The following is a 26,669-nucleotide window of genomic DNA, read 5'->3' on the forward strand; positions in this document are numbered from 1 at the left end:
AAGTGCATATGCATTTGCAAGACTCTGAGTGTAAATGCATTGATGTGCGTGTTTGTGTGTGTCTATATATGTGCACGTGTGTGTGTTTGTGTGTGTGTGTGTGTGTGTGTGTGTGTGTGTGTGTATATGTGTGTGTGTGTGTGTGTGGGTGCAACATTTTACATTTACCCAGTCTGCCAAGTGCCATGGAAGAGGCTCCACCACCCTCCACCCTCCATCTTTTGGTATATTGCCACATATGTAATACTATTAATACGGCTTCCCTTGAATGGGAGCAACCCCGCATGCATAATTCATGCTATATTCTCACTGTCTAGACACTATAGCATGTATGCAGCATCCCTGACACACAAGGGTGAGCCGAAAAACACACAAACTTATTAGAGAAACTATAAAAGTCCGTTTGGGGTTTTTTTTTGGAGCCTCGCCCCTCTCTGCTCTCTCTGTTTTTCCATCAGCGTGATAAACGACAGATTACTCCACGAGGAGATGAGCTTTTCCTTCCCTCTTGCTCTCCGAGTCCATCTTTCACCACTTTTCTTTTCCTCATCTTGCTCTGCATCCCCCCCCCCCCCCCCCCCCCCCCCCACCCGCTTTCCATTCTCTCTCCGTTTGCTTCATCCATCTGCTTTGGCTTTCCTTATAATTAATTTCTTTGTTTGTGTGTACCATCGCTAAAATCAACCACCGTTACTAACCCTCCACGTATTCCTGGATCCTAGCTGATATACTGTTTACTCAAAAATGAGTTGCGCCATTAAAATTCATGACCGCACAACATACTATGTTTCTCTTTCTCCAAACAGGAGAAGTAGCAGAAGAGGCTGGAGGTTAGAGGGAGGGAGAGCAGAATATTGAGAGGTGGGGGTCTTTTTTTGGCATTGGTGTGATGGTTGGAGGGCTGGGGGTAGGAGACGGAGATGAGAGGGAGGAGGCTGAGGGGGGAGAAGTAAGGGGGGATGTTTACTTTAGAGGTCGGCCCTGCACTGTCCACCTGAAAATTGGTTTTGTGGACTTCAATAGAGAAAAGCAGGAAAAAGAAGAGCGAGACAGAGAGCGAGGAAGAGTAAAATAATGGGAGAAGAGTGGGGATATAAGATGGGTAGATAAAATGAGAAGAACCCAAACAGAGCAAAACAGCACCTGTGAATACGGGAATGGATGACTGAGTGAAATAAAAGAAAAAACAAAAAGAGAAGGGGGGGATGTGTGGGAGGGAGTGGGGGAGGGAGGAGAGGGGGACGGGGGTGTAGTTGTCATTAAAGCCTCCTCTCTCAAATCAGAACTGAGATTCAGAGGCCACTTTATCTGGACGGACAGACGGTCCTACGGTGTAGAGCAGCAGGGACACAGAATGTGTGTGTCTGTGTGTGTGCGTGTTATTAAAAAAATGCACCTAACTCACGCACATGCGTGTCCATGAATGTGCGCACGCCTCTCTGTGACACTGAGCTGCGTGAGAGTGCTGTATGGCCAATCACGCCCAACTCCAAATTTGTCTGTGTGCGTGTTCGTGTGTGTGTGTGTGAGTGAGACATGTAATTGAGCCCTTTGAAGGTCAGTATCCCTCTGTTCCTACTCACCATTGTTGGTTGTTGTGGTTTTTTTTCCCCACTTACATTTTTTTTCTTGTGTTTCAAAATGGCCTCCCCGCTCTCCTCCTGCTCTCTGCAGGCAGAAGCGAAACAGGAATTTTGATCAACCAAACACTGAGAACCTGAAATGGCCACTACCCACTTTGTGTCTGTTGTCATTCAGCTGTGCTCAGCAGTGCCTCCCCCCCCTTTCTACTTCCATCTGTCTTTGTCTTCGGAATATCGGAAAAGGTGATTTGAGGTGTTGGAAGACTCCGGCAGCTCTCGTGTTTGTTGCGCTGACATTTATAGCAATGTCACTGGGCAGATACAGATGTGTGTCTCTACTGGGACTAGTCTTTGTCAGTTCGCTGAGTCTCGTAAGATGGGAAGTCTTTGCACTAAATGCTGTTTGCTACCAAAACCCGACTGTAAGTCCTAGGGACAAAGTGGAGCAATGGCTTAATGTTTCATGCACTCATTCTGTCTATGTTTAAATGCCCTTAGTGTTTAATAGACTTCTGATTACTGTTAGCTTCATCTTATAAGATTTTGAAGCATGTCTCCTAAATTTTATTCATGGCCAGAGGTTTAATTGCATACACGGTCAAAAAATCCCGCCCAAACCCTCCAGCTTAAGAACACAGTTTTAAAATTTTTCGTGTTACTTTTTTCTGGATATTTTTTCCGGATAGAATTTTACAGTTTAAAGAAATGCCCATAAATGCCCATGTTTTTCCAAGATTTTTTAATTATTTTTTTTTTAACAGTCTCATGACATTTTTTGACATACTCTGAAAATGCCTACTTGTGATTCATCTTCATGGACACAGTTAACCCCAGTTTTTTTTTTTAATTTAATTTTTTTTATCTCATATCTCAGCCCGTTCAGCGTATTGCATGCATATCTATTGATTTATGTGCATTCACAGGAAGTGAAGTTTTATTAGCTTGAAAGGGGCAAAAAAGTCTGCATCTGGAGACTGTAGGGGTTGGTGGCTTATTAAGTCATTTCATCTGTCCCCAGGAACCACAACTCGAGTCCCCTGGAATCATTTATAGACATTATCTGCCGTTACTTTGACACTTCGTTTGTTGTTTTGTTAAATTTAGGCACTAAAAACTTCTCAAGTTTAGGAACCAGAGCCACTCTGTTGGGTTTAGGCAATGATGCTACTTGTTTAGGATTAGAAAAATTTCTTTTTTGTGCAGATACAACAGATGATCTTAACACTGTGTTCCCTTGGTTGACCTGTCCTCTCTGTGGAGTTTAGAGAACACATGTGGTACAGCCAAAAACCTACATTGTCAAAGACATGAATCCTGTGACAGGTCAAGCGGGAAATATATTCTCCATTTACATGAACAAATAGATAATTTCTCCTGATTATCTCATGTTTTGGAATAAGATCATGCTGGCCTAAACACATTGCTGATTTTAAGTTTCAATCCAAAGACTAATTAAACTTAAGTCATGTCCTTTCATTTTGATTTAATATGCAGGAAACAGTTACGTTAAATTTGCTTCATTGAAACAGCAAAGACATAAAAATGAAAAAAGACAAATGATAAAAAAACATCTTCAAAAGTAGCTGAATATTCACCGCAATGCAGACAACTTCATTAAACTGGAAAGGCTGGTGTATATTTTTGTGTCGCTGGTGCATCCATCAGTACATTGTGTGTATTTTCACATGTGGAACCAGCATTCACTGCTTTCTGGATGTGTTCTGAACTTTTCATGTACTCGAACGTTCCTTCTCAGCTTTTGATTGGTTGATTGTTGCCGCTGCTGCACGGCGCAGGAAAAAGGAAGGGAGAAACGGCTGTTGCCTAGCAATCCGGTTGCCATGGATACTGCCAGGGCTCCCTCCTAAAGAGTACACTGTTATGTACATTGAAAAGAGAGAGAGAGAGAAAGAAAGAGAGTGAGAGATAGGTGGTAGAGGAGGAGGGAAGGAGAGCTATGGAGAGAAGAAGAAAAAGGATGGAAGGAGGGAGAGGGTGAGAGAGAATGAAAGAAGGCAGGGTGGAAGAAGTTGAAGTGGAGGGAGAAGGAGCAGGAGGAGGTGCAGAGTTCATTAAAAATAACATAAAGAATGGGAGAGAGACAACAGACAAAGAGAGAAGCAGAGCGAGAAGCAGAGAGTTAAACAGACTGAGAGAAAAAGAAGACGAAGAAAAAAAACCCCTCTTCATGATTCATCATATAGATCCCCCCAGACAGTTGGAGTGGTGAAGGCAGGGTAATATTGGAGTCTTCTTCATTTGGTATTCTGTCTTAAGATGTGGTGTTGTGGCTTGCTGGATGGTTGTTCTGTGGTCCCTCAGTTGTCTTGGCCATGTTTGGATAAGCCTCCCACACTACCACACCACAACCCCTCCCGTACCACCGTGCCAAATCCACGCTCACCCTCCATCCATCTCCTGCTGTCTAGTTTTCTGTCGGTGAATGGATTTACCGCAGCCGTAAAACTTGAGCGCCACGTCACGCTTGTAAATTATTGACGGAACAATGCAAACATTGGAAAGAGCGAGAAGTAAAAGGTTTGAGGGATGCAAACTTTTTGCACTTGGTCTAAACTACTGGGAAGCTGCCTAGCCCCCACGTACAGTAATGAAGCCACTTGCAGCTCTTGTTTGTGCAGAATAAAATTCCAATTAGAAGTTAGCACAAGCAGCATTAAATGCAAAGATAATGTCACCACTTACAGAAACTCACACTCTTAATTTCAGTGTTGCGGTGGCACAACAAAATACAATCTGTGCTCTACTTTTTTTTGTCAAATTTTTGCTTTTATATGCATATCTATTCTTTTTTTTTCTTTTTTCTTTTCTTTTTTTACCCCCGGTTGGTCATTTTTGACATTTCCGTGTGAGAGCGCAGGGCTAACATAGTGGACCATGTGAAGTAGGGCCCAATTCAAACAGGATTTCACAGTCACATTCCCAGCTGGCTCTGTCCCTGGAACAAAATAGGATTAATAATTTGCATTTTAACTCTTTGCGGACAGGGACACAAGCCACGGAGCGATTCTTTGTAAGAGCGTACGTGTGTGTGTGTGCACAAAGTTTTGCACGCATCGGCATTTCCTGCGTGTGCGCGTTTGTGTGTGATTTCTTTACATGCATGATTTATGGGGTGGTAGTGTGCGTCTGTGTGTGTCTATTTGCTAAATGTGCACATATCAGAATACTGCAGAGCCTGACGGATTGTACGTTTGTGTGTACGTGTGCCTGTGTGCCTGTGTGTGTGTATCTTTGTTCCTGTGGGTCAGTGTGATTACAAAGCAGCCATAGATCAAGTTTTATTATGCACCAAAACTGTCTCTGTCCTCTTTACTTTGCAATGTCATCTCTGAGAGCACACGCTCACATTGCACACACACAGAAATGCATGCATCCAGTCCCACAATGCATTGGGAGTTACGCAACCTGCTGACTGGACATGAGTAAAAGTGGTGCTTGTGTATGTGTGGTTGTATGTGTATAAGGGTGGGGTGCAAAAAAGCAACAAAAAAAAAATGGGGGGAGAAAACAGAATAAGAACAGAGCATGATGGCACCGGTGCAGGCACCAGTGTGACAACAGATGGATTGCAGGAAAGAGTTCCAATTTCCTCTTTGAGAGTAAAGCAGAGAGGGGAAAAATAGAGAGGCCAAATAAGGAAGAGGGAAACAAAAAAAAACAGAAGAAGAAGAAGCACAATGAAGCAGAGTGAAGAGATCGAATCAGAGGCAGAGGGAGCAGCAGCAATAATGAGAACGCATGAAAGTGCAAGGAGGAAGACAGGGGGAGAGGATGGAAGAAGGAGGGAAAGTAGGAAGATGGAGAGAGAGCGAGAGAGAGCGAGAGAGGAAGGAAGCTAGTGACTTTTCATCTGTGACTGACGGTTTCCATCTGACTGCATCTCTGCCTCGTTGTCTGCATAAAAAAACCTCTGAAAATGTCTCCTTGAGCATTTGGGATTTTGCATCTATGTGAATGTAGTCTGACGTGATTTGTGCCCTATATGTTGCTTGTTTCTTTTCCCTTTGTTTCATGGTAAAACTGTACAATATCTCAGATTGTAATTGCATGTGTGTGCGCGTCTGTGTGTGTGGCTGCAAGGGGTTACAGGGACTCTCATTCATCACATTAAAGAGAGCAAGAGGGGGATGGGACTGAAACTGGACGGCAAAAGTTATTATTAAAAAGGCTTGGTTGTAAATCTCGGTGTGCGCGCGCGTGCGCTCTACTGTATGCGTGCGGTCGCGGGTGTCTTTTCCCGCGTTGTGTATGTGCGTGCACGCGCTTCTCCCGAGAAGCTCTCCTCATTAAGCAGCGAGGCGACAGGAGTGCAGAGTGTGTGTTTTCACACGCCGCTGCTCCGATACAACAGGAGACACTTCTCCTTTTTTCTATTTTACCTCCATTCCTCCTCTCTCCTTTGTGCTTCCTCCTCCTCCTTCTCATCCTCTTTTCTCTTTCTTTTTGCCTCATCTGTTCTCGAAATCCTCCCCTGCTCCTCTCTTCCCTCACCTTTGTACTTGATCCTCATGTCTTCTTCCCATCTGCACCTGCCCTACAGGGGCGTTTGCTGCCTTCGGTGATCGTAGAGACCAGACAGACGCTGGGATGAGAGCATTCAGAGATCACTTGTTAATTCCCGTCTAAACCTCAACCTTGATTAATCAAGTTTTGTATTTTTGTGACAGTGGTATCCATGGAAACGCGCATTTCTTTCTCAATGGCCGAGCTTACCTTTTTGTGTATCTGCACATAACGGGGGTAGGACAGAAGAAGATGAAACATCATATTAAATTCAGTCAGTTCGAGCAGATGTCATGCCAATACAATGCTTGAATGTGCTGAATAAAAAAACAAAGAGGAAGGAAAAAGGAGTGAAATTCTGAGAAAATTTAAAGGAAAAAGTGAGGTGGAAAAGAGAGTGCGAAAAGTCAACAGGTAGGCCTGTTATCTTGTGTGTGGGGAGGCCAGGGTAATTCCCTTTCGGATGAAAGCGCTAAATTAATGAGGCTTCCACTGTGGTCAGCCAAAGGAGGAGATTATCAACCAGTCAGTCAGGCTGAAGCGCTGGTTTCATGTTAGCGTTGGAGGGAAGTGGGAAAGAGGGGTGAAGGAGGAGGAAGAGACGCTGGAGGTGTAAGTAAGAGAGAAAAAGAGCAATGCTTGGGAGAAGAATTCAGGGTTAATTTGAGCAGCGCTCACAGACACAGAAGTCATGATTTCTTCATGGCGCCTTTGTATTTTTTATTTCCTTCCACCATCCATATGATCTTTAAATAAGGAGTTAAAGAGCATAGATTTCTTTATACTATTTCCATTGCATGTGACTGCAATAAACAGCAGCAACAAAATGATTTATTGAAATGTATTCTCTTTGTTACTAACATTTATTGCTCTATGAAAGTCCAAATATTTGGATTTTCTCTTTCTTCTTTAAGTAGTCAAATCAAAAGGCTCAGATTATCTGAGTAATACATTACCACAAAGGTGAAAACAATATCTTTTATGACTAAATAACATTTTTAGCTTGTTTTTTCAATGGGCAGTGATGTGCATCCAAAAAGATGCTGCTTTTCTTGGTAATGCACGCTCTGGTGAGGAAGCAAAACATGAAAAAGCAACTTTAAAATAACACCTTCTCCTCTTTTTTTGTGAGAAATCCCCAGTTTCATGAAACCATTAATAAATGTAGTAATAACAATAATTTTAAAAAAGCAAACATGACAAAAAATAACTGAGCGAATACAGTTAGTCTGCAAAAAGTAATGTGACACACCTCAGCTGTGCAGACACAACGGCGTGAGGTTGCTTGGAGGGCGAAAAAACACAAGGTTACCGAGGAGCAGCGTGAAGGAGGAAAGGAGAGAGAAAACGAGACGGGGTGGGAGAGAGAAATTATAAGCACAGGGATGGGGAAGAATGGGGAAGGGTAGGTATTGTAGCAGGGGAGAGGAGGTGGGGGTGAGGAGCATTTGAGGATTCATCTCTTGCTGGATAATTCCCAGGAGGATCTTTCTCCAACACTTGAAAGCTGTGAAGTGTGCGGTTCTGCTCATACTCCTCCTGGTAATTGGAAGAGGAGGGGAGGGGAGGGTGGGAGGGAGTGAGCGAGGGAAAGGACAGTCAGGTATAGGAATGAGATATGCAGGTAAGAAAGAAAGGAAAGGAAAGGGTGGTTGAGGCAGGTTAAAATTTTGGAGATGGAGGTGAAGGGAAAAAAGGAGACAGGTGGGGAAGAGCCAACCGCACTGAGGGGTTCTGGAGGAGGAAGAGAAGGAGAAGGAAAGGTACCTGATGATTGCCAGTCTTTTCAGTCTTTGGTATATATCTCTTTTATTTTTGCTCATTAGCTCAGCCCTCTTTATTGTCTCGCTCTCTCTATCGCCATTCTCTCCCTCCTTCCCTCCCACCATTTGCCGGCAATGGCGTGTCTGTGGTTGCAGGCAGCTTCTGAAACATGGCCACAGGCGTTTAATCATTGATGAGTTTTTTCGTCTACGCAGGCAGGCCAGCGGGCAGCCCCGACTTACTCACATGCATCAGGACCTGCTGATTCACTCTCAGGGGCCTCCTAGCACACACACACACACACACACACACATGCAGAAATACAAAGGCAAACAAAGATCTGCACGTGCACACCCAACTACAGAGACACAGATGAAATACAGTTTGAATGTGTTTCATTCATGTGTGTGTATCCACATGTGTGTCTGTCTAGTTTATCCCGCCAGGAATTGTGAGGTCCAGTCAGCAGCGGTGAGCCCAAATAAAAGGAGTGAAGATAAAAGCAATTTATTTGACCAGAACAAGAAGACAAAAACATGTTTGCATTGGCTGCAGGCCTGCGAGCCGCATATGTCTCTACAGCTTTATACATCCTCCTGCAGTAAACATCTGGCTGCACTGGTTTCTTTAGAAGTAAATACACTTAAATAGCTGCAGCATCCTCATCCAGGATCATTGCGCTCTTGATCGACTGTGTCCTGTGCTTCATTTTGATGGAGCAACAAATCGTCACACGGTTTGCACATGTGGCCCAGGATCGACGCTAGCGTGTGGCAGCTTGAGTTAATTGGTCCAGCGCATTGGTTCAGGCTGGAAGGTCTCTGTAAGTATGGTGCTAACACCCTCTAACTTTTCCTCCAGTCTTACCATAAGCTTGACATTTTTATTTACAGTGAATTTGTAGCACCGTGGTGCGGTGGCTAGCACTGTTGTCTCACGGGAATCAAGAATGTCCACCATTTGGTTGTAGCCTTTCTGTGTGGAGTTTGCATGTTCACCCCGTGTTTGTGTGGGTTCTCTCTGGGCAAAGACTTGCAGTTAGTGGAGTTATTTATTCATTTAAAATTACCCATTGATGTGAACGTGAGTGGGAATGGTTGTCTCTCTCTGTTAGTCCTACGACAGACTGGCAACCTGTCCAGGGTGCACCTGTCTATTATTCTGCGGCAGCTGGGACAGACTCCAGCCACCTCGAACTGGATAAGTGGAAGAAAATGAATGGATGGATGGATTTGAAACATAGCAGGACAATGACTTATCACTATACATCTGTGAGTTGAAAACACTTGTACAAACATTTAGATGAGCTGAAGCAAGCCTCACCACTCTGCTGCTATTCTGAATACCCCTGGGAGCTATTTGGACAATTATTGTGAAGTACTGTCTATTTGTTTTGGACATAAAAATTACATTTTAAGAATCTCCAGTCAGTTCTGATCCACTAAAAAAGTTTGCCGTGTTTGTTCGATAAAAGGCTTTCTAAAGCTTTTTTCCCAAGCAAGGGAAATTTTACCACCATCTTTGCTCTTGCTGTGATTTTCATTATATGTATGTTATATGTATTAAATGCATATTTACTCGCTGGGCCCATGTCTTCATTTTAGGTTTGACAGCATTTTAGTAGATAAGGTGAGGCTTATACATGGATTGATTTGCAGTTTGGGGAAGGCCACGAAGGGGACTGGCGGTAGCTCTCAGGCCTGGCAGTTCCCCATGTACTAAATAGAAGTGAAGAACTGAAAAGGAGAGGGAGGGTGGGGCACGTGAACGAGAACGAACAGCTTGTAGAACTGGAGGCGTGGTCCCGCTCCTGAAATTCAGATACTTTATCTCCAATATATGAATTTAGGATCCTTTGAATGGGATGTCTGTCCCTGATAATTTTTCTGAATGAAATACCTTTGGTCATCAGCAGCGATCAAGGATAGTGCTAGCCTCAGCTGTGCAAGTGGCAAATATTAGCATGCCGGCATGCATAGCTAAAACGGGGATTTTCGTATGCCTGTGCTGTTTTCAGATTTATTTCCTATGTAACAGACAGCCAGCAGTTTACAGTAAGCAGCAAGTATAATGACATGGTGGGAATTTTATGATGATTGATGAATTATTAATAGCTACAAAAGCACTAAAACATTATGCTAACATGCTAGCACACAGACATGATAGGTTTCTGATGGTAATATTAAGCCAAGATAACTGCCCCCACCGCTAGACTTGCTGTAATGTACTTGAAAATGTAAGAACTGTATTTTTTTTAATATTTATTTAATTTTGAATAAAATGTAATTTTACCACTATTTAACTGCAGCTTGGTCAATATTATAGTAAGAAAAAAACAGAAGAATATATTGGTGATTATGATTTGTTGGCGTTTCATTTCATTAATTGGATCCACAAAAAAGACCACACTGGCTGGCTGATGATTTTTAATTAAGGGGGAAAAATAGGGCAGGACATATCTGTCTAACCTTTGCCAGCACACCAGCCTGATGATGTGTAGGTAATTTTTTTTTCTTCAATTAAACTATCATCATTTGAAAAAGCTGACACCAGCAGATCTCATTATATCACCACTGGCAGAAGAGATTATTGAGAAATATGAGGTTGCAGCCATTTATATTGAAATACTAGGGGACTAGATAGACACTGTTTTACACATACAGTAAATCTACTGTCATTGCTATCTCCGTTGATAGTCGATAACCCAATATAGATGGTAGTATTCATGATTCTACAATATAGAGTATGAAAGTGCATAACCAGGCTCGGAGTTACGGTGCACAGTACTACACTGATCTCATGATATAGAGCCTACTGCTTATGGTTTTGCTGTAGCAGACACAGTGCATTATTTCTTTCCTCTCCCATGTGTCTGTCTTTATGTTTGCCAGTCTCTCATCTTGATCAGGACTTTTTTTTCCTTTTTTATTTCTCACTGGGGATTAAAGACGTACCCTTTCGAGTAGAAACCCAATCTCTTCCTCTCACTCCACCTTCCCCTTTCCAACATCAAATTCCATCAAATTCACCCTCTCCTCCCCTTTCCGGCCTAGCAAGACTCCACCCTTATAAATGGATGGATTAATGATCTCTCATAAGAGCACAACCACAGTATTGCTTATAGTGCTTTTTTTTTCCTGCGGGATGAATGGTTTTCCACTTGGGCTTGTATGTGTGTGAGTGTGTACCTGTATAAACCACTCTATTGTATATTCACCAGTGCACCAGCCTGGTGACTCACTGTGAAGGACCCGTCCACTGCATTACATCTTTGAGACGAAAGCACACATACAAATAGTCTGCAGTGGTTATGTGATTGCTTCCATTAAAGTGATTATGCAATCAACAGTAGTGAGACAGGCAGGAGACAGACAGGCAGGAAGACCAACAGTCAGACAGAGAGATAAGGGGTACGCGTGGATCATACACACACACATACAGTGATACTTACAGTATATACACAGCACTCAGGCAAGCAGGGGGAATTTCTCTTTGTTAATAATTATTATGAAACGGCTTCACATGGAGCACTTGCCTCTCCGTGCTCAGCATGATGGCAGGTCTGTCCCGGCAGCCCCCAACACATGCACAGACACGCGCACACATCCACAAGCACACGCAAACATGCACGGGAACACACGGTCTCTCTCTTTCTGTCTCCCTCTGCTCTCCCTCCTCCTCCACTCCTGAAAATATTTGCTAGACCCCAGGGGCTCCCAGCGGACGTTCCCTTCTGTTCGGTCCCACCCTCCCTGGGTGAGCCAGTGTTTGGAGAGTCCCAGGCTCCAGAGCAGACCTGCGTTGGTGCTTATTTTACCAAAGTAAATATATAATAATGAGTGGTGACCAGGACTTAGTTACACATCTACTTTCTTTTGCTTTGTTATCTCATCATTTTATCTCTAATCACTCGTATTCTGTAATACTCCATTGGCCATGCTTCCCAGCACACCTCAGTGATGGCTGCTTTGTTCATCTGATATGACTTTTATAGGTTTTCCCTCTTCAATCTGTCTCACTGTCGAGAGACTGATACAGCCTCTTCACCCCGAGGCAACATTTCATAACACTGACTTATGAATTTACACTCTTGCTCTTCATCCTCTTTTCCCCAGGAGTCCAGTTGGCAGAAAGTTTTTCTTACCCCCTTTTTCTTTTTCTTCTCTCAGCCAAGAAAGCAGCGGATGGCTCAGTCATTGCCAACGGCTACTGCGACTTTTGCCTCGGAGGCTCAAAGAAGACTGGCTGTCCTGAAGACCTTATTTCCTGTGCGGACTGTGGACGCTCAGGTAGGGCACCACTGAAGGGGATGATTGGCAGAATGGCTGTTAAGGCACAGTTTTAATACATTGAATTTCTTGGCTTAAGATTTCATGTTTACTACTTAATGTGGCCCTATTTTGCTAATTTCCAGATTTTTATTCTTGAACTTTGTAGCTTTGCACGATTGGCAGTTCAAAATAATCATTACTTGTCGTATACTGAACCTCGGTACTGACCAAGTTCATTCATAGTTTGATACACTCCACTTCAACTCCCCTCCCTTTTAAGGGCACCAACTCTTTAAGGGAACTTTCTTCTGATTGGCTGCATCTTATTAAGAGACTTTTTAATCACGGGGTGGGTGGGGCTTCTGTGCTTCAAATGACCATAAAAGGGATAACTTTATATGACAGAAAGTAACAAAAAAGCACAATAGGCCCATTTTAAGTAAAATAAAGTTTTGATTCTTTTCATTAATGCTTAAAATGGACCATACCAGTGTTTTTTGTTTTAGCCCATGTAATACAAATGATGTACAGTAAAACTAGAGTCCTTACTAGCCATTTGATTCAGTGTTTCAAACTGCAAGTGATTATCTTTAATTACACTACCTAAAAATCAGTTTGCACAGACTTGGATATAGCTAAGGGAAAGTAACCACACTGAAACCTTAAAGTAGTGGTTGCCCAGACACTAAAGTGGTCACAATACCAAAGAACACAACATTAATACTGGTATCATCACAACATGATTGTCAGTGAGCTGATGGCTTTTCTTTTAAAGAGTTACTTGCAAAACTCAAAGAGATCAGAAGTTTTCATATGTTCATCATGAGCATGAATGTCATGATTTCTTTGAACCGTGCTTTTTCCAGGGAATGATTATACAGCACACGTTTTTAAAAAACAAGAGCTGGTTGCACAACTTGTATTGTTTTTGGGATTTTCTCTAATCCACACAGGGTCAACAGTATAGGTAGAGGCTCAAATATATAAATACACCCACACTAATCAATTTAAAGCCCCTTTTCCATCAGTATCTACTTATCGACTTGACACGGTTTGCCCAGGTTTTCAGGGTTTTTCATTAGGCCATAGGAGCTGGTACTTTTTTAGTACCCACTTGGCCGGGGTTCCAAGCGATCTGAGCAGGTACTAAAATCTAATGTCATCAGTCTGCATTAGAGATGGCACGATACCACTTTTTCATGTCCGATACCGATATCATAAATTTGGATATCTGCCGATACCGATATGAATCCGATATAGTGTGTTTTTTAATCAATAAAACTGTTTTTTTAATATCTTGCTGCTTTATGTATAAGTTCATACTCAAGTAAAAAAAAACCACTACAGCTATTCTGTTATACCTGTATGCAAAAAATACACTGCACCCAAAATATTTCATAGTTCAGCAATACTGATCAATCTAATAAACGTAAACCTACTCCATCCTTCCTATTCTGGTATTTTAAAGAGTAAGCAACCTAACTAATAGGGTTGCAAACTCCCAGCAAAAAAAAAAAAATAGGAAACCACCCTCCACCTCATGATGCTTAATTGACGTAATCAACTTTAATTTGATGCAGTGTGGAAAAAAAAATGCACAGAATTATTTTTGAAGAATAATTAAATAGATTCAACATCTTTCTTCAACAGAATTGCAGACTGCACAGATGGTACCTTCCCAAAGGAAAAAGTACTATAGCTTACTAGGGTATATTAGACTTAATAGTTACTATATACAGTAATGGACTTCTATATATTTTACATCAGATTAAAACTTTGGGTGTAAGATTCAGATAATTAAATAATTAAAAGCTAGATATTTTAAATGAGAATAAGAAAGAAAAGTATGTCTTTGTGCCCCCTTTTTCCCTGTTAATGCCCTATCGGACCCCCTGGCTAAACTTTGCTAGATCTGCCCCTGCACAGTTACCAGCCGTCAGCTACGTAGAAAAGGATCCTGGTGTAGAAAGTAATATTAAATAAATTCTAACAACAGCTTATCAAGCTTAAACGTGCTGCTGTTGTTCAGCCGCTGGTTTCCTCTTTCTGTCGCGAAGTGGGCCAAAAACTAAGAAGAGAGACGGACTCGCGACAGAAAAGCCAATCAGCTGATCATTAAGCAGTTTCATGATTGAAGTAGTATTGAAGACGGAGGGAGAGAGAAGAGGCAGTCGCTCCATATGTCGGTTGTTAAGCTTAACGCGGGAATGCTTTACAAACATTCAGATGAACTTACACATTTGCTTTACTTCTCTCTGGGATAACTTCCTCGGAGATGAAATGCTGGATTGGTAGCGAGGCTACAAATACTCACAGCCGCTCTATCACGTGATGCATACTGCTGCCACGTGCCACAGTGCTACGAGTTACGCCGTGTCGCAAGTTTTGTGAGGGGCTTTTTTGATATTTAATGGATCGGATTACATTTTTTATTTCTCGCCGATATCCGATCCAGTAATTTACGTCAGTATCGGACCGATACCGATACGTAATATCGGATCGGTCCATCTCTAGTCTGCATGCCACTGATTGGCTGGTCAGTAGCATCACTTGATGACTCGTTCACGGAAATGAAAAACGCCATTTTTAAAACCTGGCAATGAGGGAAATGGCTACAAAAAACAACGCCATGATCCCCGAGTCTGACGAAAAGCCACAGACTGAGCAGCAGGTATATTGTTGCCTTGACGTCCACCCTTTGTTGTAGCATTTGTGTTGCTGCAACGAAAGGTGTCAAAGCGGGATGCGCTGACACGTTGCTATGACAACAACCATGCACGTTAGGTATTATTGGATTGTAATAAAAAAACAGTTGATCCGAGTCGAGTCGTGGTGATGCGTGGTGAGTCGATTCGAGTAGGTACTAGCAGCCCCAGAGCATGATGGTGCCACTATCATGCCCAACAACTGGTATAGTGTTCTTAGGTTTTGTAGCAGGGGCATCTTGCTTGGTGCATTTTGAGTCCATGGTGATGTAAAACTTGTTTCACTGTGGACCATGAAACTGGTGTTCCAGCAGTTTCTAGTTCATATGTTAGGGCTGAGCCTTGGTGTTCATAGGTTGTTCCTGAACATCGTAATCAGTTTCCTCTCATCTGATGGTGACAGTTTGAGTCTTCTTCCAGAATTTAGCAAAGCGATGACACATCCAAATAACTTGTACTTGCATACAGTTGTTTGAACTGATGATCCTGGAGCCTTCAGCTGTTTAGAAATAGCTCCAAGACACCTTTCCAAGCTATCTAAAACAACAGTTTTCCTTCTTAACTCTTCAATGAGTTCCTTTGATTTTCCCTTTGTTCTGAGTATTAAGTATCTGAGTATTCACAGTGAGTGCTGTCAGACAAATTCGTCTTATGCTGGTGAAGAGAAACTACCAGTTGTAGACAATCATGATGACTATTGAGTTAATAAGATAATGGGCCTTGTCAAGTTAAAAGAGCGTAGAACCTTTAGCAGCACTTATTAAAAGATTTAATTGAGTGTATGTATAATTTTGACCCCATGTGGATTGGAGAAAATCCAAAATAAATTCAAATTTGTGCAAGTCAACAAAGATGTATGCTGTGCAATCATTCCACCCTAGAAAACAAACACATCAAAGAAACCATTAAAAGACCTAAATAACCATCACATTCATGCTTCTGACCACAAGGTTAGCTGTGAAAAGAGCACATTACCTCTTATAATGATGGTAAACAATGATGCAATGAGAAAACAACAGCATCACTAGCCAAAACTAACTGTGGTTAAATAATAGCAGATTATTGCCTTTCTCTTTGATGTAATATCTCATGATTATAAGTCACTGGAAGTCGAACACTGTATGCAAATTGATGGAAAAGGGTGGCTCTCTGGAAACCAGAAAATACATTGAAAGCAAACAACTTAAGCAACATGATGTGTTTTGGGAAATGGTGGCTGTAATGTAAATTGTTCTCAAGACAGTTTCTCATTCCTAATCACATTTTTATCCCAACTTACAAATCAGGGCTAACTGCATTCATGCAATTCAAATGTATTCATTAAAACAACAAAACCTAATAATGATTGGATTTTTTAAAGAAACTGATTCTTCATGGGTTATAATGAGCAACAAATATGGTTGGTAAAAGGTTTTTGCTGACGTCCATAACCAGAAATAGAGGAAACTTTTGTATAAAGGCGTGGAAATTATAAGTTGATGTGCATTATGAGAGACAATGTTGTGTATAACTGAAGCTCTTATTCTACAAATTTAATGTGGTCATTTCTGCTGATCACAACACTCTGCTCTGCGGTTCATGCAGATATTTTGCTGGCACTGAAATATGAATGGAACCAATGAAATGTCATCTCAATGTGACCTTCTTGTCTGGCAAGAAAACACAAAAGTGTTTAGAATATTATGTTCTGCCTTCAACACTAGCTTTTTGTACATCATCCAAGTGTGATATTATAATGATTGTCTGTTTCCTCTTTCCTTTGATACGAAGAATCTGATTTGACAAGAGAACGACCCCCCTCCTAGCATGTATTTTGACTGTGAATAGCAAGGAGCGTTTATTTTAGTGGAGAGAGTAGAGAACGTATTTGTTTTAATGTGCTTGTATTTTTGTTTTTTTATTATAAGGTTCATTTTTTTTTTGGTGTGAGATGTGTTTGTACATTCCGGTTATCTGTATAAAAGCAGATGGTGCAGTGGTGCAGAATGTGTACTTATAATTTGACTGCATGTACTACATATTTTTTTCTTCTCACATTTATGTTTGAAAAATAAAAAAGAGAGAAAAAAAGATTTATGTGATTTGTAGTGATTGGGCTAGTGCATGCAAGACACTGGTATGGTCCTTCATAACTGGAAGATCAGAAAGTGTGGATGACATAACATTTATATTGTCATAATCATGTAACAGTAAATATCAGGAAAAATTCAAATAACTGCAGAAAAGAAGAGATAGTTTGTTTTCCAAAAGACTGAAATGTGGACTTCAGTTTATGACAACTGTTATTACTTCCCTGTCATTTTATTAAATAGGGCAGCGGGTTCTATATAAATGCTGAATGTATCCACTGGGAATATCCTGATAATCTTACCAACACAAAGAGCTGATCATCTAAGGCTAGCTGGCAATCTTGGTTAGCAAGGTGCATCCATAAAGCGCCAAGACATTGTTAGCTGTGGCTAGTTAAAAAACACAGAAACTAAACTAAACTACTTGAACTAAATTGTACTTTCTGAAAAACTGCATTTATATAAGTGTTTTAGGACAACCACACTTGGAACAAGCAAGGAGTATAACTGAAAACCTGAAGGTTTATCAACAAGTTTACTCTAAACAGTACTGATGAAGACTTGAAATTAGTGGCTGAGAAGATCATGTGGTCAAAATCAACTGAGAAGTCGGCTCATTTTCTCATAGACTTCTATGGAGTTGACCTTCTTCTTGCTTACAGTTAGAAAGAATGCAGGTTTAAGGCACTTCTAGCTTCATTTTTCAGACCCAAAAGCTCTGCCCATCTTTTATATACAGTCTATGTCTAAGACCAAGTTAAAGCAACTATATGGATTAATTCACATGCCAATAATTGTGGTTATTATCAAGACCGTATTTTACATTCTTCATAAATAAGCAGGGGGGAGCGGCAACCAAGCAAGCATTCAGTCGCTTGCAAAATACCTGCTAAGTTCTCCTCAAACAGATCACCTGAATGAAGCAAATGAATTTACAGTTGGAAGAAACAGCTGGATGACTGTCCTCAAAATACAGACAGAAATAGTGAACGCGTGTCTGTGTGCCTGTGTGCCTGTGCGCGCGTGTGTGTGTGTGTTTGTGTGTTTGTGTGTGTGCACCCAGGCCACCCGTCCTGTCTGCAGTTCACAGTGAACATGACAGCTGCGGTGAGGACTTATCGCTGGCAGTGCATCGAGTGCAAGTCCTGCAGCCTGTGTGGCACCTCTGAGAACGACGTAGGCTCTTACTTTCTACTACACGTTAAATCTAAGCACATGTGGCTGCACACACACACACACACACACACACACACACACACACACACACACACATGTACAGTTCATACACAATACCAGAAAAACTTAGGCAGAGCAGGTATAAGTGAATACTGCTGATATTTATTTTTGTAGTCATCCGAGGCCGATGTCTGGCTCAAATACTTGAGTGCATGAAGACTGAAGGATGGTGTTATAGTGCTGCCCACAATTTACTGGGATCAAACAAATTTGACTGAAAACCCTTCCAGAAGTGCAGATTTTTTTTGAAGGTGCTTAAATGTACACAGACTGCAATGCAGGACTCAAATTGCTGGTTAAAGCATCTAGTGTAAATACAACAAAGAAAAAGAGTTGTTGATCCTGTTGAGCTTTTTACCGCCTGCCACAACAAAGGTTGAAGTTATGAATATGAAATGAAAAAAAAACAACCAGGGACATATTCATCACACCCCAGTCGCTTGATTATATAAATACAAAATCATTGTTAAAGCACTACACACACTATGTTTTGCCGCTGCAGTCCTCGGCTTTGATTTCAAGACCGTGCGCACGTGTGATTAACGACACTAATTCTCTTCTTTTGCAGGACCAGCTGTTGTTCTGTGACGATTGTGACAGAGGCTATCACATGTACTGTCTGAGCCCTCCGATGTCTGAGCCGCCAGAGGGTACGCATGCACACCGCAAAGCTACACAATGTGCCGCATCCTCATTTTTATCAGACTTCACAACTTTCCACAACCACGAGAACATTTTTATCATTACAGAGACGTGGAACTATCTGTGCCGTAGGTAGGATGAGGAGAGTGAAACCTGCAGTCAGAGCAGTCGTGCTGATTTTTAAGGCAGTTTTAAAGAATATGACCCTCAGGACTCATTTCTGTTTTTTCTTTTTTTTTTTGAATGAATGTTTTAATCTGAATACGGCGGTCTAAAATACCGTGGCTGCGATTACAGAAATGGAGAAGGTACTTCTGCTTAAATCAAACTGTCATTTGCCACATAAGATGGCTGCCTCAAAATGTTTGATGGCGTTGTCATGGAAATGAGTAGTAGAAAGATAATCTGTTTCCATGGCAAAAGTGTCACTTGGCTGAACATACAGTAGCGGTGCCACTCGTGTTCAACACGCACTAACAGTGTCAAGCTCTGCCCACACATGCGATGCTTTCGATTTACAGGAAAACATTTTTTAAAATTCAGCAGCAGTCAGTTTATTTCGGGTCTCCGCACACGCGTCGATGATAAACTTATATTTGTGTACCACCTTTAGTCTGGGTTCACTTTGAAGCGTTAAGGTTGAGGAGAACATTTCAGCATCTGTCTCGACTTTATGTTTAATTAATGTCACAAATCCTGAGCCGGAATCCAAACCAAACTACTTGTCAGATCCTCTGCACCCACAAACCACAGGCACAGCGTGTGGTGTTTAAACACGGAGCTTTAATTTACAGTGTTACTTAACGCTCTGTGTGAAATGAGGGATTAATCCACAAGGCTTTACAATAGCAGTGATTGAACTCCCAATCTGTGTGTGTGTGTGTTGTACAGGGAGCTGGAGCTGTCATCTGTGTCTAAGACAACTGAAGGAGAAGGCCTCAGCCTACATCACCCTCACTTAATCTGCTGAGCTGCGCCTCTTCCTCTTGGCCCTTCATCCTCTCCCAAAACCACTTCTCCGTAACCCCCCTCACTGTGCCTCAGAGGCTACCCCCCCCTCTCCTCTTCTGATCTGCTCGCCGCTACTCTCTCTACGTTCTGTCCCCGTGACCTTTGACACGACTGAGCACACAGCAACCACGGCGATGCATATTCCCGAAACGTCTTTCCAGTGGCGAGCCAACCTCCGCCCCGTTTATTTATTTATTTTGGTCACTCGAATTCCCTGTTGTGCTTGACCTGAACCCCCCCTCCCTTCATTCTTGCTCTGTCTCAACAGAGGAATTCATCAGCTGGCAATAAGTTTGCTAGCAAGACACACACTTCAGCCTGCCAAGGGCACTTCTGAGGCATACTACTCCACAGGAACCCTCATAAGGGCCCTCGGATGAGCCCTAATGATCTTCAGCTGCAACTCAGTCAAGTAGTGAGCGAGAATTAATAAGATGGATAGGTGTTAGGCAGAGGACAGGGCATTGAAGACCCTGGATAACCATGGAGCAGTATGTTTCAGTGTTAGTCAACTGTGAAATATACACCCAATCAAAATTTCATTTACTCCCTCTGTCCTATACCGTGCACGGCAGAGCTGAGACACTGAACTCTGCTCCATTATTTGTCTGCAGGGTTTCCTGCTCCATGCAGTTTTTTAAAGGCAGAGTGAATTGTACAGAATTTCGACTGATTCTCCATCTACGCGCTCATAAAACCTCACCCTCGCCGGACACGTCGGAGTCTCTGGTCAGGAACTCAGACCATCTTTGACCTCACCCTGTCCTCTCTCGTTGCATGGGGTTTTTCCACAAAATTAATGATGCATTTTGGGATTGACACCGGTGGTTTTTAGTGTGCGGATGTGATCCTCTGATTAAAGGAGAGAAGGATTTTTCTCTTAATCAACTATCTCTGATCAAACGATGTATTTAAAAAATACAATTTAGGCTTAGCGTCCCTCACAAATCCTTTACCTGACCTTTGTTCGCCCTTTCCCTCGATGAAACAATGACTGTGAAGCCAATGCGAGACTAAAACGCTCCTGGTGCTTGGTGTGTATTATCTGTGTGTTAAGAATGTAGGATCAATGTGTGGACAATGCAGATCTTTGTCTGGCCTATGCGGAGGCCAAAAAAACGTATTTTTTAATAATTCCTTTTTTTAAAATTTCTTTTTCATTCGCATGTTGTTGTTTCAGTTGTTTTTTCAAAACTTGTAATTGAAATTGAAGAGAAAGCACACTTAATTCGCAATAATGTGTTTGTAATATGAACTCTTTTGGCCAAACTGGGTGTGTGTGAGTGTGTATGTGTGTGTGTGCATGTCTGTTTGTGGGACTTTATTTGAAAACTACAATAATTGTAGCCATTTCCAAGCTAGGCCAGATCTGTGCGAGGATCTGAGTAGCAGAGGTCAAGTGGATGCAAGGAAAGTCGGCATTTTCTCGTCCAGGTATTCTGACAGAGTGAAGACAAAAAGAAAGTGTTAAAGGAATTGTTTCATCATTTCACCGTGGCTTATATGCCAGAGTGCATCTTGAAGTGACTCTGGAAAGTATGGAAAAAATGAATAGTATGGCACACAACCCACACTGAAGATCATCATTTTTATCATTTACAACCTTTTGTTTTATATTACACGTTAATCCATAAGCATTAGAGGTGCTGGTAGCCAGGATGAGAGGTGAAACATCTTCAAAAAATGTAAAGAAGTCCAGCCACCCTTGATTCAAGGGTCTTAGACTAACATGACCTGGTTGAGTGAAACCCTACACAGACATACAGCCAGGAAAACTGTTTCTTACAGTGGCCCTGAGAGGTCAAATGCACTGTAGCTAAGAAAAATAACACCAACAAATACTAAAATTCTGTAATAGCACACAAAACAAAACTGATGATGAATAAAACACAATAGAAATAGAAAAATACATCCATCCATTTTCTTCCGCTTATCCGGGCTCGGGTCGCGGGGGCAGCAGCCCAAGCAGAGAAGCCCAGACCTCCCTCTCCCCAGCCACCTCCTCCAGCTTATCCGGGGGAACACCAAAGCGTTCCCAGGCCAGCCGAGAGATATAATCTCTCCAGCGTGTCCTGGGTCTGCCCCGGGGCCTCCTCCTGGTGGGACATGGCCGGAAAACCTTACCCAGGAGGCGCCCAGGGGGCATCCATGTCGGATGCCCGAACCACCTCAACTGGCTCCTTTCGATGTGGAGGAGCAGCGGCTCTAATCCGAGCCCCTCCCAAATGGCCGAACTTCTCACTGTATCTCTAAGGGAGGGGCCTTGTATTTGTGATCTCGTTCTTTCGGTCACTACCCACAGCTCGTGACCATAGGTGAGGGTAGGGACGTAGATCGTACGGTAAATTGAGAGCTTCGCTTTTACACTCAGCTCTCTCTTCACCACAACAGACCGGTACAGCGTCCGCATCACTGCGGCTGCTGCACCAATCCATCTGTCGATCTCCTGCTCCCTTCTCCCATCACTCGTGAACAAGACCCCGAAATACTTAAACTCCTCCACTTGGGGCAGGGTCTCGTCCGTGACCCGGAGTGGGCACTTCACCCTTTTTCAAAATATATTTCAATATTTTGAAAGTGTTTTTCAAAAAATACAACAAAGGTTAAATAGAATACAGAGTTAAAAGGGGAAAAAAAGAAAAAAACTAAAAAAAACCAAAACAAGATATAATGAAACGAAACACAAGTATTTTTTGTGTGTATCTACAGTATTTGGTAAGTCACACAATTAAAACAAATCTTGTGTCTTTTTCTCCTGAATGAAACTTAACACAGATGAATCCTTAGCTTCATTTAAGCGTCTGTCTCTTTGTGGAGTCCTTTACAGGTTTTGGTTTCTGGTGTTTTCTTAAGTTGCAGTTTATTTGACCTCTCAGGGCCCCCGTAGTTTCCCCAGTCTTGAGATTAAGCTAACTGTCCCATCCAATGACTACAGAAAACGTTTCTACAGTCATTGTTCCCATCACTCTAACTTCTCTTTTATCAGATAAGTAAACATTTGTAATAAATAATAGTTGCAATCCTGATTACAGACTACACCCCTTAAGAGGTGTTGTCTTTATAAAACTGTATGCCACCTTTAGCTACGCATAAATAGATTTTATGTGAGTACTTAATTCTCTCACAGTCTTTGCCATTATCAGCACAATTATCACCACAGAATAATGTTAAGGGGTCATTGATTTTACATTAGAGGATATGCTAAGCTCTGTGTTGCTAGCATAAAGCAATACTCAATCAGGTTGCTCTTTCAAGATCGAACCTGTCTAAAAGAGAGACAGTGTCACCAAAATATAAATAAATTAAACTGTATTGGACATTTGTTAACATGTATACATTCAAATGACATATGGCAGCCTCTGTGAACCCATCTGATTTGTTTCTTTTTCTGTTTTTTGGGGTTGACAAGCAAAATATGTTGTTGTAGAAGTTAGGCTAACACTGCTAGTCTGCGCTAAAGAATCTGGTGTAAGTGTTGGAGAAACGTGGGTTTAAATGGTCAGCCAGCATGCATCTTCATGGGCTTTCACTGAAAAGATAACTTTTATTTTTCTCTTATTGAAATGACCCGTTATAGTGTCCTCAACCAGTTTAACTGGGTTTCTCAAGGCAACTTAACAAGCATTTTTAGAAGACAGGTGAAGTACGAGTGCTGATTTATGGGGACATTTCTAAATGATTTATTAGTGCGGATGTGAGGTTTGAGTTTGGAGACAATAGCTGTAAATATGGGGATTGAATTAAGGGCAACAAATTGCCATTTTACACAGTGTTTCATATTTTTGTGTACAGGTAAGAGTATGAAACGGCTCAGACTCGGCCGGCTTCGGCTTGAATGAACGTCTCATTTTAATGCTGCATCATGTCTCTGAAAGGAAATTTACAGGATCAGATGGCTCGCTAGAATGTATCTGAACTGTACTCGTGTTTGCCATCCGATGCAGACGGGCAGTAGGTGCAAATACTGTACTACCCCCTCAATTCAATTCAACTTTGCATGAATGCCTCATATTTTGATAAAGTCGGTAATGCATTTTTAAATAACGACGACAAAAACCTTTAACTTATGTTCAGTTCCTGTTTGTTTGCTTGTTTCTGTACCTTTAAAAAAAAATAATTTTACATTTTGCACAGTGTGGCTACATTTGCTCTCCAAGTGCGTTTATGCCTCTGTGTGTGAGTGCGTGTTTCTATATATGTGAGTACATGTGTGTGTATGAGCGTATGCGTATATCCACAGAAGGTCAGTGAAGAAAAAAAAAAGAAAGAAGCAAATCGAACCAAAATAGTGTGTTATTTATTATTCTGCAGACATTTCCTTCTCAGTGGAACCAGTTGCATGGCACAACACTGCTTGAGGATTGTAATGTTGAGTACAGATTACAACTAAAGTGCACTTGAGTGTACACATTTCACGCAAGGCACTCGGATTATACTGTATGACTTTATGGTGTGTTAAATTAGTGTTACATTTGCCGACAAAACCACTAGCAACCAATAAAAAGAAATGTTTATTTCCATTTACAAATCAGAGCTAACACCTAGACTTGAAGCATGTCTGTGTGGAAATAGTTTGATGATGAAGTGGAAATATTTAATGGTGATTGTTAGATTAAATATAATGGAAATGTTTGGGATTTGGATGATAATGATGATGTCATTGTGACTGAAAAGCCTTTATATTTGGAGCTTTCCTGGCACTTAAAAGGAGAAGCATGGTGGAGTCAAACTAACTTTGATTGTACTATCTGGGGAGGGCGGGGAAGCCATGTTGGGTCTTTGGAAAGTTTAATGAAACTTGAGCCTTCTCTCTGTACAAATGGATGAAGCAAAGCGATGGTGGTGGTAAGGGTGGGGATGTGGGGTCCAACAAAGCCACACCAGGAACCTCCAGGTCTCAAGTTGATGCCATTACCCCCATCTCCCCCTTCCGCCATCATTTCAGGCTGTTGGGGTGGCTCAGTCAGAGGGTTGAGCCTTTGGGCCACTCTAGGCCTCTGTTGTAAATTGTTGTTCTGTGATCTTGCTTGCACTTTTTTTTGTTGTTTTATTTGTTTTTGCTTTTCTTTTCCCAAAAATAAGAAACTAATTGTAAGTATGTATGCGTGTGAGTGCGGGTGCACTTTTCATTTTCAATCTTTGCATTTTTTGTTTTCCAATGTGACTGTCTGTTGTAAACAACACTGGATAAAGACAAGTTTTTAATTTGTATTTTTTACCTCGAGAGGAAGATGCAATCTTCTTGGACATTTTTTTAACCGCCCTCCTCTTTTCCTCCCTCTCTTTCTTCTCCTCCTCTTCCGTCTGGTACCTGGGAATGCTTTGAAATGTGGACCGTGACCGCATTGCTGTCATCACTGCTGTCAGTCATTTTCTGTGAATTCATTCGGCTTTCTCAATTTACCCAGTTTTTTCTCTCTTCCCTTGACTCATTTTTTTCCATTAAAAAGATGAGATTGAAAAATGAGCTGTACCTTTTGTGTGTGCCGTGTGTGTGTTTGCATTATTTGCTCCAGTTCCTGTGGTGTAAATCGCTGAATATTTGTGTGTTCTTGGACAGTAGTCAGTCTGTCTGTCTGCTCGTCTGTATTGCTGCCAACTAGGGCAGCTTACAAGTCTGTCTTTTTTTTCCTTAGGTGGGGAGGACTAGTCCACAGACTTCTTCTCTCACATGCACAGACTTATGGGCTTGAAGCTGAGGCCAATGTCGACCATTTTTTCTCCCGCTCCTATTTCTTCCTTTCCTTTTTCAGTCTTCAGAAGAGAATGTAATTGCATAGTTTTAGCTAGAAAACACGTGTCTCTTTTTAAAAAAAAAAAATAAGGTGCCTTTTCATGTGTTTCAAAAAGCTGTAAAAATGCTTTTGAAGATAAAAAGAAATTAAGGGATGCCATTGTTTGGAATGAATAGCGGATTCTGGAAAACCTGGGAATGGGGACAAAGGAGCCCCGTTGTCCACAATTGTTTTCCAGCAACACTGCAGAAGAAAATACACTTTGCTATTCAGGGCAGGTACAGTTTTGCTATTTGTGATGTATTCCTGGAGATGAGACATTCATCATAGCTGCAGTGTTGGCCAGACCTGGCTGAGCAACAGCAGCGGGGTGAAGTCAAGCCGATCAACAGTTCCATTTTTTGCTTCCTACCAGAACACAGAAAACCAAAAAACTGGTGCATACTCGATTCCTTGGGGGGTTTTGGTGAGAGGGGGCTGGGGGGATATAGGTATTTTTAACAATATGCTCTGAAAAAAAAATTCCTCCATCCATCCATCCTTTTTGGAACAGCTCCAACATTATCCAAAATCCTGCACAGCACCATCCTGTGCATACAGAAACCCACACAAAAACACTTGTGTGTCACACACACAAAAAAATTCAGACGTGTGCACACCAACAGTGTGTTTTTGTGTGTGTGTGCACACACACACACACACACACACAGCCTAGAGCCCTCATCTTCTTATAAGGTTCATTACTCTGACCCCAGTCTCCCTTTCATATCTCTGAGGACGTTTGTGAGTGAGTGAGTGTATGTGTGTGTGTGTGTGCGTGCGTGCTTGTGCATGTGCTTTCCAATATCCAATACATTATCAGTATGTATAATTATTTTGGCCCAAAGAAAGTACAAGTGTGTTTTATATGTGTGTGTATTTGTGTGCCTGTGCGAGTATGTGCATACTGTATGAATACTGTACTGAGTGTAACTATGTGTGTGTGTGTGTGTGTGTCTGTGTGTGTGTGTACATCTGTGCATGTGTGTATGCCTTCCCAGCCAATTACCACATCTCCCAGACAGACTGAGACTGCCTAGGCCTTGCCAGCCAATCGGAGAGGGGCTGCGCACTGCCGGGCTGGAGGTGG

At 41.9% G+C, this 26,669-nt stretch overlaps 1 protein-coding gene across 2 annotated transcripts in view; it reads left to right on the top strand.

The window, feature by feature from the left end:
* Positions 1 to 25,269, top strand: part of dpf1 (double PHD fingers 1) — a 54,917-nt gene extending 29,648 nt beyond the window's left edge. The window contains exons 9-12 of one of the 2 annotated variants that reach the window (XM_087850788.1): positions 12,041 to 12,160; positions 17,980 to 18,092; positions 18,721 to 18,802; positions 19,686 to 25,269. In XM_087850788.1, the coding sequence (XP_087706914.1) occupies positions 12,041 to 12,160; positions 17,980 to 18,092; positions 18,721 to 18,802; positions 19,686 to 19,756 (386 nt within the window). In that variant the 3' untranslated portion in view covers positions 19,757 to 25,269. Of the gene's footprint in view, positions 1 to 12,040; positions 12,161 to 17,979; positions 18,093 to 18,720; positions 18,931 to 19,685 lie in introns of those variants that run through there. The other variant, XM_087850787.1, reaches the window with a different exon arrangement.
* The last annotated feature ends 1,400 nt before the right edge of the window (positions 25,270 to 26,669 follow it).

The sequence above is a fragment of the Neolamprologus brichardi genome, chromosome 14, assembly GCF_056152115.1.
Source record: "Neolamprologus brichardi isolate AB-2024 chromosome 14, ASM5615211v1, whole genome shotgun sequence".
In the NCBI taxonomy this organism is placed as follows: Eukaryota; Metazoa; Chordata; class Actinopteri; order Cichliformes; family Cichlidae; genus Neolamprologus; species Neolamprologus brichardi.